At 40.5% G+C, this 18,782-nt stretch overlaps 1 protein-coding gene across 1 annotated transcript in view; it reads left to right on the forward strand.

The window, feature by feature from the left end:
• Positions 1 to 18,782, forward strand: part of LOC150089501 (glycosaminoglycan xylosylkinase-like) — a 128,882-nt gene that overhangs the window by 73,227 nt on the left and 36,873 nt on the right. Inside the window, exon 5 of the mRNA XM_090390006.1 lies at positions 14,971 to 15,080. Within this exon, the coding sequence (XP_090246132.1) occupies positions 14,971 to 15,080 (110 nt within the window). The remainder of the gene's footprint in view (positions 1 to 14,970; positions 15,081 to 18,782) is intronic.

Below are 18,782 nucleotides of genomic sequence, written 5' to 3' on the forward strand. Positions count from 1 at the left end.
GAAGTCTTTCCTCTTTTTCTTTGCATTCTTTGTGAAATATTTCTTGTAATTTGCTTTCACTTGCCTGACCTCCTTTGTGACTTGATTACAGACTGGTTTATATCTACCCTAGGCTCCTGTGTTGCCTGATAATTTATAGCATCACATGCACTTTTCTTCTCTGCCACTAGTTCCATCAGTTCATCTGACATCCACTTAGGCCTATTCCTTGAAGAGTGTATCTTAGTAGCTATGAAAAGCCTAGTAGTTTCTATGATTAATTTCTTGAATAATTCCCATTTAGAATTTGCTTATTGTAACATCATTAGTTGGTCCCACTGTATACTTCCATGGGCACTGTTGTTCAGAATTGGCTTCTATTATTCTGGCTCTCTCTTCTAAAGCAGTTCGAACACATGCAACAACCAGTCAACATCCTTTTACTGTCCAACTTTAAACTCACAGAACCAACTTTTCTTCTTCCTCATTTATTGATTCAGCTTCCATTTTCTGGAGCTGTCTTCCTTCATACTTGTTCCTTGAAAATCGTAATTGACAGAAATTCAAGTCTAATATCAACAAGTATTTTCTTTCATCTTCTTAACTTTCAATCCATACATGGTACTAAGTACTATAGGTTCTAATACCTATAATGTTTGCAGTTTCATTAAAAAAAATAAAAATAACATTAATTATTATAAATAGGATAAATGTAGTATTAGTATAAGAGCAATTAAAAATTATTGATGCCATTACAGTATTTGTTGAATTAATTAAAACAACATTGAATTAAAAAAAAAGAAAAACACCAATTTAGTGTAAATGGCTATAAAATGGAAATATACTGATAAATTATTATATACATACTGAATTGTAATGTTTGTTGTAGTAAGATGTAAAGCTGCACTATTACCAATTCTTAGAATTGAGTATATCATTCTGTTTCCAAAATCAAAAGGAAGGAGGCTTATTTCTGGATTTATTCCTTCTTGAGATCTTGAAATTGTGATATAAATGTGAAAGCATTTTGAATGAGAGTTCTGTAGATGTTAAAAATGCATAGTTCTTCATAGGATTGACCATGGGGCCAGAGAAAAGAGTGTTGAAAGTAAAAGAAAGGTTCTGTAATATCATTATTTGAATAGATAATCAGACTGATGCAATGTGTAAGGTGTGATCATTAAGTAAGGGACTGACTTGTACCTTGAAATTACAGCAGTGTATTGAGTCATTCTTATGCATCAGTTTAAATTAGTACGTTTCATCACACCTTAAAATGAGTAATTTTACTGAGCAGCAAATTTGCATCAAATTTTGTTTAACTTAGGGAAAAGTGCAACAGAAACCAACAAAATAATGAAAAAAAAAAAACTGCTTTCAGAAAAGATATTTGTCTTTTGAAGACTTCTTCAGTGGTTCACAAAGTTTAAAGAGGGCCACTTATCTGTCAAAGATGATCTTTACTCTGTTGCCCTTCAATTTCAAAACCAGTGATTCAATCACTTATGGATGTGAACTGATCAGTGTGCTTGATGTGTAACTATTCATGAAATTGATATTGAAATTGGTATTTCTTATGGGATATGTCAGACAAAATTTTAACACAAGTTTTTGTGAATGTGATGCATTTCAGACAGATGTTTTGGATCCTCATTGATGGTCACAGAGAGCAGTGAGTTTTTGCATGTCATGATCTTTGTTAACATGCTGTTGCTGACCCACACTTTTTATTCTATCATTACTAGTAATGAATTGTGGGCATATGGCTATACCTAGAAAAAATACCTAGGCCTCTCAACAGAAAACAGTTTTCTCTAAAGCCCAAAAGAGCAAAACCAGCTTGATTAAATATGAAGATCATGCTGAGAAAGACCAGCTTGATTAAATGTGAAGATCATGCTTATTATATTTTTTGACTCACAAGGCATTTTTCATTATGAATTTGTCCTGCATAGTCAAACATTGAACGCCAAATACTGTATAACAGTTCAGTGGTGATCATGAGATCCTGTTTGGAAAAGGCTAGAAAAGTGGGCTTTAGGAAGTTGGTGCTTGCATGGTAACAATACCCCTGCACACTTGGGACTTTCCATTCAAGAATTTTTTCAAAGTGGTCTATCACTGTAGCCCCCATTTGCCACACTTACTGGATTTATCTCAATGATTTTGATGTTAAAAACGTTTTTACAAGCATTATTTGGAAAAAAGCGTTATGTTACCTAGAAATCGTCACGAAACCCGATGTGGATGCATTGTACTTGTTGTGTGCAGTGACTCACCAAGTACAATGCACTCTTCTGCTGGACTTAGAAATCATACAGCGTGGCCTACTGTACTACCTAGACAAAGGTACCCCACAGACTTTTCTGGGTTCACTATTGACCTAACCAGCAACAGAAATGTGGAAAAGAAGAGGATACAAACTCACCTGCAGCAGGCATGGCAGGAAAGGTGGAGCAACTTTCAAAAGGGAGAGATCACAAAGAACTTTCTACCCAATATTGAACAAAACTACCCAACCTCACCCAACTGCTTCTCCTCAGGTCTACAAGTAATGTACCTCTTAACTGGACATAGAGCGATTAATGCCAAACTGTCTCTACTTGGGATCCAGGTTGATCCAACTTGCACTTGCGGGGGTTGGAGAGCTGGCAGCACCTCATGTATGACTGCAGGCTCTATTAAGACCTACGTGGTGTTTTACTCACCAGAATCCACTACTTACCACAGGGACAACAACATCACCTCCTAGACACTAAGGAGGAGTATCAAGCCTTCTCGGATTACGCAGAGGCACTGTTTGCGAGGAGGAGGAGAAACCAAATGGCCGCAGCCCACAACCCACTACCATTATAACCAAAGAACATCTGTTCTTCAGCTCACTAGGACTGGGATATCAGAAATGACCCACCCCCAAGAATTAGAAAACTCAGGAAACAAACTATACCAAAATAGACTAACATGGACGGGACCCATGTCCCATGAAAGACAAATGGAGATGACTACCAAACTTAGACATCCCACCAGCTGGGTCTATGTGAACAAGACACACTCCTGAGAACTGGAAGGCTTAGGAAATAAACCACACTAAGGTAAAGGACTAACATGGACGGGACCCAGGTCCCAAGGATGACAGCTCGGACATGACACCAGATTGGACACCACCAACAGGGTCATAGTATAGTTTTCCTGCAGATGCTTGTTGGCGATCACACCGGGCTCCCTTGCCTGGTGCCTTTCCACCCCCTCCCCTGCGCCGGTGGTGGGATGCCCCCCCGGTGCCCCCCCCCCCCCCCCCCCCCCCCCCCCCCGGTGCCCCCTACTTTCTCCTGGTGAGGCACGGGCCTGCCTCACTGACTTCTGGGGTTGCCTACTCTATCATCCCCATATTTCTAACTTAACTCCTCCGGCCTTCAGTCACCCACCCACTCTATCTTTATGCTAGCGAATGTCCAACACACAAAAACTTTATTATGTTAAAATTCCTGTTCGCTCATTCTTTCGACTTTTATTATGCAAGCATTATCACCCTCACCTAACGATCATCAAACCGACGATGATGGATATATGTACCTGTCTGTACGTATGTGCATATAAAAGAGTGCACGCGTTTTTTTTTTTTTTTTTTTTTAAGGTCCTAGCCTCTGAAATCTCAGGAAATTAGGTGGCAGGACTTGCCAGAGTGAAACTAAAACTACTTGGTTCCTGGTCTGCCTCCACGGGGCGAAGGTGGGGCAACGTTGGGCCTCAGCAGGGGTCCAGCGGCTAAACGGCCAGATGAACAACGGTACATGACACTACACATATACAATATCCATACACTTTTAAACCTCTGGCATTTCCAGCAAACTGGTACACCCACAATGTAAGCAACACAGAGATGGGGGAAACCCCTGGTGCCATCTGACACTAAATACACCTTACACCAAGTACAATGCAATGTGCCCAAGAAAACTCAATTGTACACAATAAGTGTAGTTACGCAACAAGTGCAATTGAGCAGTGGCACGCTATGTTATACCATTATATCAGCATAATGATTAATATGCGAGTGACTGTGCCAAAATCTACAGCCCGGTGTTCGAAGGAATATTGTGGAAGAAAGAAAGGGAAGTTGGACAGAAATGCGAATCCTGATGAATTCAACAAGAATGTTTCGTTATGCCTGGGAGTTCTCAAACTGCACCCAAAAAACTCGAGCTGAAATAATGAAGGAATATTGTGAATGAAAAAAAAGGAAATCTGAAATTCAAACTATTTCGAATCATAATGAAATTCAACCACAGAGTTCTACTATGCCTGATACTTATTAGGAATCTAAAACCCCAGCAGAATGAATGAAGGAATATCGTGCACGAAAAAAAGTTAAATTAGAAGTGGCTAATAATGAGATTCCTGATTACATCCCTATAGTGTCTACACGAGCTGACAGTGAGTTTGAAAAACTAGTGTACATAAAAACCCATTTAGATTTAGTTGTAATGTTTGTGATCATTTATGGTTTCAATTAGATTTGAAACCATTTCCAGCAACTTCAAATGAATTACTTTAAAATGAATTTCCTTTACAAGAAGTGAGTACTTTCACGATGTGTAATACATGTCATACTTCATTAAAAGAGGGATGGATACCAACTATGGCCACGTCAAACCCCTCGACGTGGGCACCTGTACGTGGTGAGGGGACCTCCCAGTGACACTGCTGGACTTCCAGACTAGCATCACTGGGATCCAACACCCACAGCCCAGGTTCCAGGCTTACATCAATGGAATCCGGCGTGTTTGCCGTGCGCTGCGACCCGTGGAAATTCGGAAAGGGGGATCCTGGTGGTTGAGGGGCCCAGCTTCAATACACCACTTTGGCCCCTGCTTCGACAAGACGGGTGGTCCTGGAAGGCCCGGCTAGGATCAATCGGCTAGTAGGCTCGCCTGCGAGGGTCAACCGTGTCAATGCCACGCCCCTACCCTCATGGTCCGAGGGACAGGATTCAGGCTGGCGGTGGTGCGGGTATAGTGTCTGGGTAGCCCTGGCGTTCCACTCTCGAGCGCATTTATTGCATGCCGGGTAGTGGGCGTCCCTTTGGGCTCTGTGGTGGGTGGGGAGCCCGGGCACTGAACAATTTAAAAAACTATATGAATCCTGATAAACTTACTTCTTCAGGGGTCCCAACCCGGTCCCTGTCTGAAAACATAGACAACGATACTGATAGCATTATTGCTAAAAAAAGGCAGAGAACTGAAGTACCATCAGGGCCAGTCCCAAGGTTCTTAATTATCCATTCTACCAATGAGACACCAGTTGGTAAAATGTCACCCTTTTTTATATAAAAAGGGTTAGACGGGTTAGCAGGTTCACCCAAATCAGTTAAGAGGCTTCGTTCTGGAGACCTTTCAATTGAAACTAAAAACGACCGGCAATCTGAACATCTACTCCGAACAACATCAATCGGAGGAATCCCTATAACAGTGACACCACACAGAACACTCAATTCATCGAGAGGTGTCATTTCGGAGTGGGACCTTCTCGACGTAACCGAGGAGGAAATCTGCTCCGAATTAAAACCACAGGGAGTCATTGCCGTCAAGAGAATTACTGCATGAAGGGATGGAAAAATTGTTAAAACTAGGAGCGTTATCCTGACTTTTAACTCTCCTAAACCTCCTGATGAAATTAAAGCTGGATACATCAACTGTTCAGTACGTCCATACGTTCTGAACCCTTTACGGTGTTTCAAATGCCAGAAGTATGGACATTCTCAAATGGCCTGCCGTGGAGTCCTTGCATGCGCTCGATGCGGTGCAAAGGACCACGAAAGAACAGCATGTTCAGCCGCAAAACCCACCTGTATTAACTGTGAAGGCAAACACCCGGCCTATTCACGAGCATGCCAGAGGTGGAAAGAAGAAAAAGAAATTCAACGGCTGAAGGCAGAGCTAAATATATCATACCAGGAGGTAAGGAAATCGGTCAAACCCCTGAATATCAAGAAACCTACCTACGCCCAGAAGGTAGCAGGGAGATGTTCCGTTGGAACTCAGACGGACATGACTATTCCTCCAAAGGAGTTTTCACTCCCATCGCGCGGTATCTCTTAAGTTCTCAAAAACCTGCACAAAAGGACCAATCAGCTGCCACTCCTATATCGGTACCTCCTAATGCTCCACAAATAACAAACGTAATTATGAAAGAAAAGAATAAGAAAGGGGAAGTCCCCCCTAGTACCCAAGAAAAGATGGATGTCGAGCAGAAGGAGGTACCCGAAGATTCAGTCTTGGAACTCTTTGCGGAGGAGGAAATGGACATGGGACAGCGTCCATTCTTCCCCAAAAAAGATAAATCCAAGACTGACAAAAGTAAGCCCTCAGCACCTCGGAAGCCGCCCGATGGACCCACCAAGCCAAAATAATGGCTAAATTCCTACAATGGAATTGTCGTGGATTCCGGCGAAATAATGATGACATCAAGGCCCTCCTGCAAAAGCACGAGCCAGTTTGCTTTTGCTTGCAGGAGACATATCTAAAGGCAAATGATGATCCCACCATGCACAACATCACAGTTTTTCGAAAGGATAGAATTGCGGATGGCTCTGTACATGGGGGAGTGGCTATCCTTGTGGGTAACCAGACCCCAGTGCAGCCCTTGCTAATTACAACCAGCATTGAGGCTGTTGCAATTCGCCTTTCAGTGGGATTTTTATTAACTGTGTGCTCCATTTATTTGCCACCTGGGACTGACATCTCCCAGGCAGACCTTGATGATCTTCTAATGCAGCTGCCTCCCCCTTGGCCGACCGGGCTAGCCGAGTGGGTAAAGTACCTGCCCGGCAACCCAAAGGTCGCGGGTTCGATTCCCGCCTCGGGCTTGGATCAAAGTACTGCAAAAACCTTGGGAGGTGCAATATGGCCACAGAAGCCGATGCGCCAACAACTACCAAATCAAAAAAATCAATCAACCTCCCCCTTTCTTACTTCTCGGGGATTTTAACGGACATAACACCCTGTGGGGTAGTGCTAACATCAACGGAAGGGGAAGAGTCATAGAGCGTATGCTCAATGACAATGATCTTTCCCTTCTAAATACTGGAACAAACACCTTCTTCCACATGCCTACCCGTACTTTTTCTGCCATTGATCTCTCTATCTGCTCCCCTTCTCTACTCCCTTCACTCACTTGGGAAGTGGAGGAGAATCCATACGGAAGTGATCACTTCCCCCTGATAACCTTGTTACACAGTGGGAGACCATGTCTTCCCTTCAGGTTACCACGGTGGAAGATTGATCAGGCTGACTGGACTGCCTTCCAACATCAGGCAAATTTTGATCTTAGCACAGTCAGTCAAGAGCCGATCAATGATGCAGTCAAGTACATCACAGAAAATATTGTCCAAGCAGCTGCGAATGCTGTTCCAAAAACATCTGTCCGGTTTCCACCATTTCCTAAACCTTGGTGGAATTCACAATGCACAGCGGCAAAAAAGGCTCAAAACAAAGCGTGGGGGATATTCCGCCGGTATCCCACCACGACCAACCTTATAATCTTTAAACGTGCACGAGCCAAAGCACGATATATCCGCCGTCAGAGTCAAAAGGAATCGTGGATCCGTTTTACATCATCTATTAACCAGTCTACCAACTCTAAGGTAGTCTGGGATAAAATCCGGAAAATGAAGGGGAAATATACATCCCACCCTTCTTCAATCCTAGATTATAATGGATGCGCTATTGCAGATCCAACTGCAATAGCCAATTATCTTGGGGAAACATTCTCTAACATCTCTGCAACATCTTCGTATTCCCCAGAGTTCCTGGTCCTGAAACATAAACTGGAAAAACAAGCACTTAATTTTAAGACCAAGGGCCTCTATCTCTACAACGGGGCATTCACTATAGAGGAACTGAAAAGAGCCCTCACTGTTTCCAAAGCAAGTGCTGTTGGACCAGATGGCATCCATTATGAAATGATTAAACATCTTTCACCAAAATCTATGGATTGTCTGCTCCTTCTGTATAACAGAATCTTTACTGAAGGGCAGTTTCCGGACTCCTGGCGAAAGGCAATCGTTCTTGCCTTTCCTAAGCCAGGAAAGGATCCAAAAGTCACCACCAATTGTCGTCCTATTGCTCTGACTAGCTGTCTGTACAAAATCCTGGAGAGAATGGTCAATTCTCGTTTAATATGGTATTTAGAATCAAATGACCTTCTCTCCAGCGTCCAGTGCTGCTTCCGAAGGAACCGGTCCACTTTGGACCATCTTATTAGATTGGAAGCATCCATCCGGGATGCTTTCCTAAAACGCGAACACTTGGTGTCAGTGTTCTTTGACATGGAGAAAGCGTATGACACAACTTGGAGATTTGGCATTTTAAAAGATTTACATAGCCTAGGCCTAAGAGGACATCTGCCCTTTTTTATTCAAAACTTTTTAGCCAATCGATCGTTCCAAGTTCGTGTGGGATCCTCACTCTCTCTCGCTCCTTTAGCCAAGAAGAGGGAGTACCACAAGGATCAGTATTAAGTGTCACGCTTTTCGCCATAAAAATAAATTCCATCACAGAACAACTTCCTCCAACTGTAAACAGTGCCCTCTATGTTGATGACTTTAGCATTTTTTTGCCAGTCGTGCAACATGAGGGTTATTGAAAGACAACTGCAGAAAGCCATTGATAGTCTGAATTCCTGGGCACTTGCTAATGGCTTCAGGTTCTCGCCGGAGAAGACCGTTTGCGTACACTTTTGTCGCAAGCGTAATCTTCATCCTGAACCTGAATTAAGGCTCGGACAAAATGCTATTCCAGTAGCAGCGAACACAAAATTCTTGGGACTCATATTCGATAAAAAACTGACCTTCTTGGATCATGTTCGTCAACTCCGCGCAAAGTGCACACGTGGGCTTAATATTCTCCGCTCGCTCTCCTCTACATCTTGGGGAGCAGACCGATGGACCCTTCTTCGGCTTTACCGTGCACTTGTGCGATCCAAACTAGATTATGGGTCCCAGGTATATTCCTCAGCCAGAGACAGTGTCCTGCGATGGCTGGACCCCGTCCATCATCAGGTCCTACGTATTGCTACTGGAGCATATCGCACATCTCCTGTCCAGAGCTTATACGTCGAAGCAAACGAACCACCGTTATCGCTTCGATGTAAGCAGCTGTCTTTAAAGTATGCTTTAAAACTAAAATCCCTGCCAGACCATCCTACGTGGCCATTCGTTTTTGAGCCACGGTGGGAAAATTTATACAATACTCGTAAGACTGCCAATCGTCCTTTTGGTATTCATTTCCAAGAGCTATTCAAAGAACTTAATATCAAGGTAGACAAGGTTGCCCAAACATCAAAGCAACCCTTTCCACCCTGGCATGCTCGTGTCCCGGCATGCGACTTGTCGCTTAGAAACTGGGGAAAGTCGGACACTTCATCATGCGTCTACCTGCAGCTTCATTCAGCACATCAAACTGAATTTTCCGAATTCACGCCAGTCTACGCAGATGGTTCGAAGTCGGAATCATATGTGGGATCTGCTGCTGTCTTTACAGACAGCACTACATCGGAGCAGATTTCCTCTGAATGCAGCATATTTACTGCAGAGCTGCACGCTATAGAGTTAGCCTTGGATCACATTAGTGAATGCCAATACCAACGGTTCATTATATATTCAGACTCTCTCAGCGTGTTACAGGCTTTAATATCTGTGAGATATAATCCTCATCCAGTTCTGTCTAGTATTCAGCAGAAGATTCACTTCCTCCGTGGACGTGAATATGATATTCGCTTCTGCTGGATTCCCAGCCACATTGGGATTAGGGGAAATGATTTGGCTGACGCCGCAGCCAAATCAGCAATTCCCAATAATAACCGCTGCCTGTTAGTCCCCCTATACAGACTACAGGCAAATAGTACATCAAAAGATACATTCCCAATGGCAGGATTCGTGGAATAGACAGACTGCGAATAAATTATATCGTATAAAGCCTGTAATTGAACCGTGGCAGTCTAGTCTGCGCAGGAATCGTAAGGAGGAAGTTGTACTAGCTCGTCTCCGCATAGGACACAGTCATCTTACTCATTCTTTTCTGCTGAGGGCAGATGACTGTCCTATGTGCGAGCAATGCGACACCTTTTTATCCGTTGAACATATTTTATGTGATTGTACCAGTTTTAGAAATGCTCGTCATACCGCTTTTAATCATCTGACTGAGCCGTATACACTCAGTCAGATTTTATCTGACAATGACCATGTGTCTGCTATTTTTAGTTTTCTAAAATCAGTAAACCTTTTTACTAACATTTAAAAAAAAAAATCTTTTTGTTATTTACTGATATTTGTCTTTTACAATTTATACTTGTTTTTGTACCCGGACGTAGCGACCTAATTCTTTAGGTCACTGAAAGTTTTACTTTTCATAACAATCTTTTGGCGCATTATAGCCTTAGTCGCTGATGCGCCAATAAAACTCTATCAAACAAACAAACAAGCCACGTCAAATGGATTTATATATCCAACATATCCTACTCATTTGCCTCCACTGGATGTTGTAACTGAGCAGTTGATATCACCACGATTACCCTTTATGCAAATTTGTCATTTGTGTTATGAACATGGACAATATGGGATCATTGGACAAGTAATAAATGTACCAGTTAATGTAAATACGATGGTTCATCAATTACCTAGAGAATTAGATGATGATTATGCCATTACTGTACATATAAAATGAAGACTCATACATAAATCATCATAGTGAAAATATGGTTGCGGTATTTGATTAATTCACCTTTGTATAAATTCTACTGCATAAAAGTGAGTGATTTCTTGGGGACAAATGATGATAGTGAACAGGAACATTCAGATGAAATTGTGGAACCTGTTAATGATGATAAACTATTGTTAATTCTTCAACAAACATTATTATGGTCTGAAGATAAATATTTATGTATAGCACCGGGTCAGAAATCATCTCCAACAAGTTTAATATTTGATATACATGCAGAAGACTTTCTTTTCCAGCTATATATTTGGGACATGCACGAAAATTTAAAATGGATTAAAAATTACTCTCTTTATGATGGCATCGAGTAAAATTTGTAGATCTGATCATTATGGAGTAACTCTCCAACATTTGCTATACATGGCAATGAAAATTAAGCAAATGTGTACAAATTGCATTTAAATCTACAAATGCTTTAGTTGCAGATGAAAACCATGAAGTGGTTGCACAAGATTTATATCATGGATATTCGAAGAACAATTAGCAAGTATGCAAAATAAAATTCATAAAATGTCAGTGACTGAAACTGCAGGACTTCCATACATTCTACCATTATTGAAAGGAAACCCATACACGATTACTACAAATATAGATGTGGTTGATGGATCAGTAAATGGTGTAATCCGTACTTAATCGGAATTTGAGGACGACGAAACAGTTAAGAGTATGGATGAAATTTCCTGAGTCAAAATAAGACATAACCTTCAATTTCGTTATAAACAATATGTGAAAGATAAACATTTACCTAATCAATCTGTACCAATTATAAAATGATCAACTACGATTCCATTCAAGAACAATAGAAAATTAACATGTAGACGTACACAATTTCCTTTAGTATGTGCTTTGACTATACATAAATCTCAAGGAGGGACCTTCGACAAAGGTGTATATAATTATGAGAAAGATCATCAACAGCAACTTGTATAAGTGGCATTATCTCGAGTGACCTCATTTCAAGGTTTATATATTACAAATCCCCACAACGATTTCGCATTTCACCACAGCAAAGCTACTAGTAATATAAAATTTTGTGCTGAACTAGATCGCTTGAAAAATAATAAGCTACCGTCTTTACAGGCTGAACTGCAAGATTTCATACAAAGTGGTAAATCTATATCGTCAATGAACGTACAAAGTTTACTGTACCATGTTCGAGGTATCGAAACGGACACAATCTTACAGCAATCCAAATTATTGATATTTAGTGAAACGTGGTTGGATAATGATGAACATACACTGAGTGATCACCAAATTATGACCACCTACCTAATACTTCATAGGTCCTCCTTTGCCCTCAGTACAGCAGCTATTCGACGTGGCATTGATTCAACAAGATGTCGGAAGCGTTCAGGAGGTATAGCCAACCAAGCTGTGTGTAACGTGGTCAGCAATGCAGGTATGGAGGTGATTGGTGTATCCAGACACCTGATATGCCTTTCCATAGTGTCCCACAAGTGCTCTATGGGATTGATATCGGGGGAGTTTGTTCGATATGCTGGAAGTCAGAACTGTGTTCGTCAAGCCATTCCTGCACAACAAGTGCCCGATGGCTCGGTGCATTGTCATCTTGGAAGACACCGTCGCCATTCTGGAAAAAGTGCACAGCAGGGTGTACACAGTCAGTAAGCAGTTGATGATAGCGAAGACCAGTGATACATTGTTCCACATGCACCGAGTTCCTGCCAGTGAAACATGCCCCACACCATACAAACGCCTCCACGGGCCTGCACTTTTGATACCATGCATGATGGATCAAGAGCCTCATGTTGTTGATGCCAAATCCGTACACGACTGTTCAAGGTGTGGAGTAAATACCGTGACTCATCCAACCAGCACACCTTCTTCCAGTCTTCTAATGTCCAACTTGCATGCTCTTTCCACCAGGTGAGTCTTTTATGCCAATGAACCTTGGTTAGGAGAGGATGCTGTAGGGGTTATCTGCTGGTATAGCCCATATGTGTGAGCGTGCGATGCATAGTCATGCCAGATATTGTTCCAGGTTGGCCCGTGTTGTACGGGTAGTCAACTATTCAACAGTGCTGCGCCTGCACGAGTCGTCAGACACGGTGCTCACCTGTAACTTCGACCTTTCGCTGACCTTTGAAATTTTGCCGTTGGGTCGTTGTTTGACCATTTTGACGCCAGTCCTGGCACACTTTAACTACAGCAGCTCTCAAACACCCCACCAGTTCAACCGTTTGGGAAATCGAGGCACCAGCTCTTCGAGCTCCCACAATCTGTCCTCTATCAAAGTCCGATAAATCCTTCCTTTTACCCATCGCCCTTGGAATTTTACTACCTACTGAACCACTGACACTTTATCTATGCTACGTAGGTTGACTAACTGCACACTCTCGTACCTCATGTGGTCAATGGGACGCATTCACTTTTACTTAAATTATTCCAATGTGTGACTCATTTTAAAAGATCGGATGTTTGTAGTGGTTGTGTTACGATATATCAATGTGAAGGTTCCACTATCATCAGTACACCACATATCTTTGCACAACATAATAGCAGCAATGTGGCAGCAGTATCAGATGAAATTGGAGACATTTGTGTTGTTGTTGTTATTTGGTTTTTAGGAGCATTAGCAACTAATGCCATATTGCTCCGGGGATATGCGGTGGTCATTCCCTGACCTTTCTGCATCCTCCGTATTTGGTGGTCCCGGGCTTGAACCCCGGTCTAATCAAGAAGCGTGGCGCGCTACACACTGCTGCTCCTGCCCACCTGGCTAAGAAGGCGCCAGACATTTGTGGATCTTTGTGCAAATTCAATAGTGAATATATTTTCATTGTTGCCATATACATCACTCTAGGGATGTTGTTAGATAAAATTCATAAACAATAATTTGATGCCATATTCCATTGAAGGTGCAAAATTATTGGAACAGCCAATGGATAGTATACCTATAGTTCTCGCTGATGATTTCAATCTAAAATTGAATTCTGAGGCTGGAAAGAAGTTTTGTAAATTTATGAAAGATGTCTTCAATTTAGATATTAAGTCAAATACTTTAGTAAATACTACACGTAATGGAATGGCAATCGATGGGTACGCACTCGTGAATTAAAATCATTTGAGCGTCAAAATTATATATCTTATTTCAGTTACCATAGACCAATAATTTTAGTGTTATTATAATATATTTTATATGAATTATTTCATTGTACACTAGTACGATGAAAAATTTCATTCATTGCATTTCATTGTACTGAAATTATTTTTTCAATAAAAATAATGCAGCAATGCTTTTTTATTTATTTTATTTACTGTACCAGTTTCATAATGTTTTATTTCACTGTACCAGTTTCATAATTGAGTTCCTGAAGTAAAGATGTTTTTAATGGCTGCCACTGTAACATTATCAGTGACACTATCAGTCTCAGAGTAGAGCGGCAGCAACTCATTATGTACCTGGTACATAATTTTTTTTTTTTTTTTTTTTTGTTTGTTTCTCATACTTAAAAGTGCCTTGATAGGTCACAGATTTGTTACAATCAAAGAAATTATTCAGAATGCAACACAGGAATTATTATCAGTTCCAAAAGATGCTTATCAGAAATGCTTCCAAAAGCAATGGAATCACTTTATAGATTGTTGCAGAGACTACTTCAGAGGAGGTCCCTCTGAATGGTCAGCAGGCTTCAACATTTCTCAAATATAGTTCAGCCCCGAACTTTGTGATCACACCTCATATATTATACTGTACATTATACAATATATATACACAGTAGATCCTCATGAATCTAGGAATCATGGCGTATTGAAAAATTCTGGAGTTTGGAAAGAAACTTGATAATGTATACACCATTGGTAGGAAAGTAGTACACATATATTAATCTAATGTAGGAAAACAGTGTTGACCTTGCTCTGCTACATTTGTCTTGAAGGAATTGCTTAAGGGATATTATTTTAAAACTAAGCTATACCATTCTGAACTATAAGACCTTAAATATTAGTAGTACATATCACATTGTTTTTGAAATGAAAACTGTAGTAACACTGTTATTTTAATTAAAAAAAAACAAGTGTATGTTTCAGTAATTTTTGTTATCTTTATAATTTTAAGTTGATATTTGTGAGATTACATTGAATGGAATAAAACATCTGATGTATGCATCATCTGCTTAGGAAGATTTCATTGGTGGGTGTGTATAACATAAATATATTTTACGTATTGTTTAAAAGAATGTTTCATTCTTATTCTTTTTAGATTGCTTGGATTTCGTCGCAGCCCTATTGTTGTAGGCAGAGAGTTCAACTTAAAAGCAGAAATAAAACCTGTTGCTAGTACTTCTTTGCTTAAAACATTTATGACTAAAGGTAAGACAGCTTGTTAATATCAGTGAGAAACTGTAGTGTAGGTATTTAGATCAAGTGGAGGTATCTGCATTGTATAATCATTCTTGCTCATCTCTGGATTCTCATTTTAAAATAATAAATTTAGAATGTGAATCGTGATTTACAGCTTTTTCCCCCCAAGAATTTCAATTTTTACCTGCCCCATACAACGGTAGACAAAAACATCATAAAACTTTGAAAATATGCAAGTAAATTTCAAAAAAATGTATTTATGCAAAACATATTGAATGAATGATTGCATCACCCATCCACAGTTGCATCTGATAGATTGTGCTGACCATCCACAGTTGCATCTGATAGATTGTGCTGACCATCCACAAATTCTCATTTTAATGAGAGTTGTTCTTTTTTTATGTGTTTTTAAGGGAATGGTTGTTGTTATTTGGTTTTTAGGAGCATTAGCAACTAAGGCCATATTGCTCCGGGGATATGCGGTGGTCATTCCCTGACCTTTCCGCATCCTCCGTATTTGGTGGTCACGGGCTCGAACGCCGGTCTAATCAAGAAGCATGTGCTATGCAATGCTGCTCCTGCCCCTGGCTATGGAGGTGCCTAAGGGAATGGACCAAGAGGTTTGTTTCCCTCAAAATTGTATCATTTTATAGTTTCTTCTTAGTAATGAATTAAAAAAAATAAAATAGGTGATGTGGCAGAGGAAGTTGATAGTCTTATAGTTTACCAACTATAAGACAGCCTCAGGCTGTCTTATAGTTGGGCTTAGAGGGGAACAGGTATCCTGTGTGTTATCAGACACTCAGCCTAAAACACTGATGGATCCAATATCTCTCTATTACAGAAGATTTAGGATAAGTCCGGTTGGCCTACCTCCCTAAAATCCACTCATGCACACCTTCTCGATGGTAAGCCCTGTTATGTCACTTAGGTGGCAACGAACGTGTAGAGTGGTTCTCTTCAAGACGCCTGGTCAGCGTGAAGAGGAAAAGACCAAACCCTCCAGCACATGAGAGCACAACAATACAAATGGCCCTCAGTCCCCAGCAGCTTTTACTCTCCCTCTTACGGCAGCGAGAGGATCAGAGTGGAAGCAGAGGGTGCTAAGAATCTCTGGGTACGACCAGGCTGCCATGCACGGAAACTGAACTTGGCCTGTTATAACGTACGATCACTCATCGGTGAAGACAGGATATTAGAGCTGGAAAAGGAATTAGAAAATGTGAATTGGAATATCATTGGTTTGGCTGAAACAAGAAGAAGAAATGAATCACTTATAAGTTTATCAAGTAGAAATCTGCTGTACACCAATGGAAACAGTGAAAGGAGTGAAGGTGGAGTTGGTTTTCTGGGCCATAACGATTTTAAAAACAACATTTTGGAATTCAAAAGTACATCACCAAGGGTGTCAAGACTAATACTCAAGATTTCTAAGGGGTACAAGCTAAAGATTATAATGATTTATGCACCAACATCAACACATGATGATGAAGAGGTTGAAGAAATGTACACCGAAATTGAGAGTCTTCTAGATGAGCAGAAAACCCACTGCACTATTATTATGGGGGACTTCAATGCTAAGGTTGGAAAAAGGCAAAACAGTGCAGAAAGAGGAACTATAGGAAATTTTGGAATTGGTGAAAGAAATAAAAGAGGTGAAAGACTTGTGGAATTTGCAGAATCTCAAGGACTGTCAGTAATGAACACTTTTTTGAAGAAAAGGGCGAACAGAAAGTGGACATGGAAGAGTCCAAATGGATTAACAACTAATGAAATCGACTTCATCCTCACTAACAGAGGATATATTGTGAATGATGTTACCGTCCTGAATAAGGTAAATGTTGGAAATGATCACAGAATGGTAAGATGTACACTTGATATAGATGTGGGAAGGGAAAGGAAAGGAAAAAACTGACTCGAGTAAATAATACAAAGGTCTTTGAGATAACAGAGGAGGAGAAAAAGCAGTATGTACTGGAACTTAAGAACAGGTTTGAGCTTCTGCAGACTGTTCAGGACCAATATATCGACGAGGAATATTACAACTTTCTGAAAGTGATAAAGCCCAAGAAACCTATAGGGAAACAGAAATCCAAAGAAGAAAAAATTAGTCAAGAAACACTTGTCATGATGAACCGAAGACGACAAATGAAGAGCAAGAAAAACACTGACAGGGAGAAAATTGAGTATATTGAGTTATGCAAAGCCATTAGAAAGAGATTCAGAGAGGACATAAGAAGATTTAACACAAGAAAAGTAGAACAAGCATTAAGGGAAAACAAAGGATTTAAATCAGCAGCCATGAGCAGTAATACAGAAAGACAAATGATACTGAAACTGAAGGATAGCAGTGGTGTACTTATAAACAGCAGAGAAGGTATAATTCAAATAGCAGAAGACTACTATAGAGAATTATACAAGGAGCGAGGGAATGATACCAGCAGTGGGGAAGATGGATTGCCAAGTAGCAACACATACGACATACCCAATATTCTTCCTGATGAGGTAGAACATGCATTGAAGAAAATGAAGAATCGGAAAGCCCCGGGGGAAGATGAAGTTACTGTAGAGTTGTTAAAATTGGGAGGAAGAGACATAACACAAAAACTGGCAAGGCTCTTCACAAAGTGCATTAGAAAAGGTGTGACGCCTAAGCAGTGGAATAATGCAATCATAGTTTTGCTGCATAAGAAAGGAGATAAATCAGAAATTGTAAATTATAGACCAATTAGCTTGTTATCCCACATCTATAAGTTGTTCACAAGGGTCATTACTAATAGATTAGAAAGAATACTTGATGAGAATCAACCGAAAGAGCAAGCTGGCTTTAGGACAGGATTCTCAACTATGGATCACCTTCACGTAATATCACAGCTAATGGAGAAAGCAAATGAATATAAAACACCATTATGCCTGGCATTTGTGGATTATGAAAAGGCATTTGACTCCATACAGCATAAGGCAATGTTTCGGGCACTGGAAAGACAAGGCATAGATACCCCATATATTATGATTTTGAAGAAAATATATGAGAGTGCTACCTCCTTTATTAGACTAGACAAAGACAGTAGCAAATTTAAAATTGAGAAAGGAGTTCGACAAGGAGACACAATATCTCCGAAGCTGTTTACTGCTGCCCTTGAGGAAGCTTTCAGAAGATTAGACTGGTCGCAGAAAGGAGTCAATGTGAACGGAGAGTACCTAAACCATTTACGATTTGCAGATGACATTATGGTTATAAGCCACGATCCCAAAGAATTAGAGGAAAATCTTAATCAGTTATGCACAGTTAGTAAGGATTTTGGACTAAAGATGAATATGGCTAAAACAAAAGTAATGATGAACAAGTATGCCACGGAAAGGGAAATAATGATTGAAGGAGCAGTAATTGAAAAGGTGGAGTCATATACTTATCTGGGACAAGTTATTAGCTGTAATAATGATAAATGGCTGGAAGTCAAGAGAAGAATAAATTTTGGATGGATAGCATTCAGGAAATATAGTCACATACTGAAGAGCAATATCCCAGTTTGTCTGAAACGTAAAATAATGAATCAATGTATACTCCCCACCATGACTTATGGAAGTGAAACTTGGGCACTCACCAAAAGAATGGAAGAGAAGCTGAGAACTACACAGCGAAGAATGGAACGAATTATATTGGGAATCAGACTGTTAGATAAGAAGAGAAACACATGGATTAGGCAGCAA

The sequence above is a fragment of the Mastigoproctus giganteus genome, chromosome 2 (genome assembly GCF_048544385.1).
Source record: "Mastigoproctus giganteus isolate SK-2022 chromosome 2, ASM4854438v1, whole genome shotgun sequence".
Classification (NCBI taxonomy): domain Eukaryota; kingdom Metazoa; phylum Arthropoda; class Arachnida; order Uropygi; family Thelyphonidae; genus Mastigoproctus; species Mastigoproctus giganteus.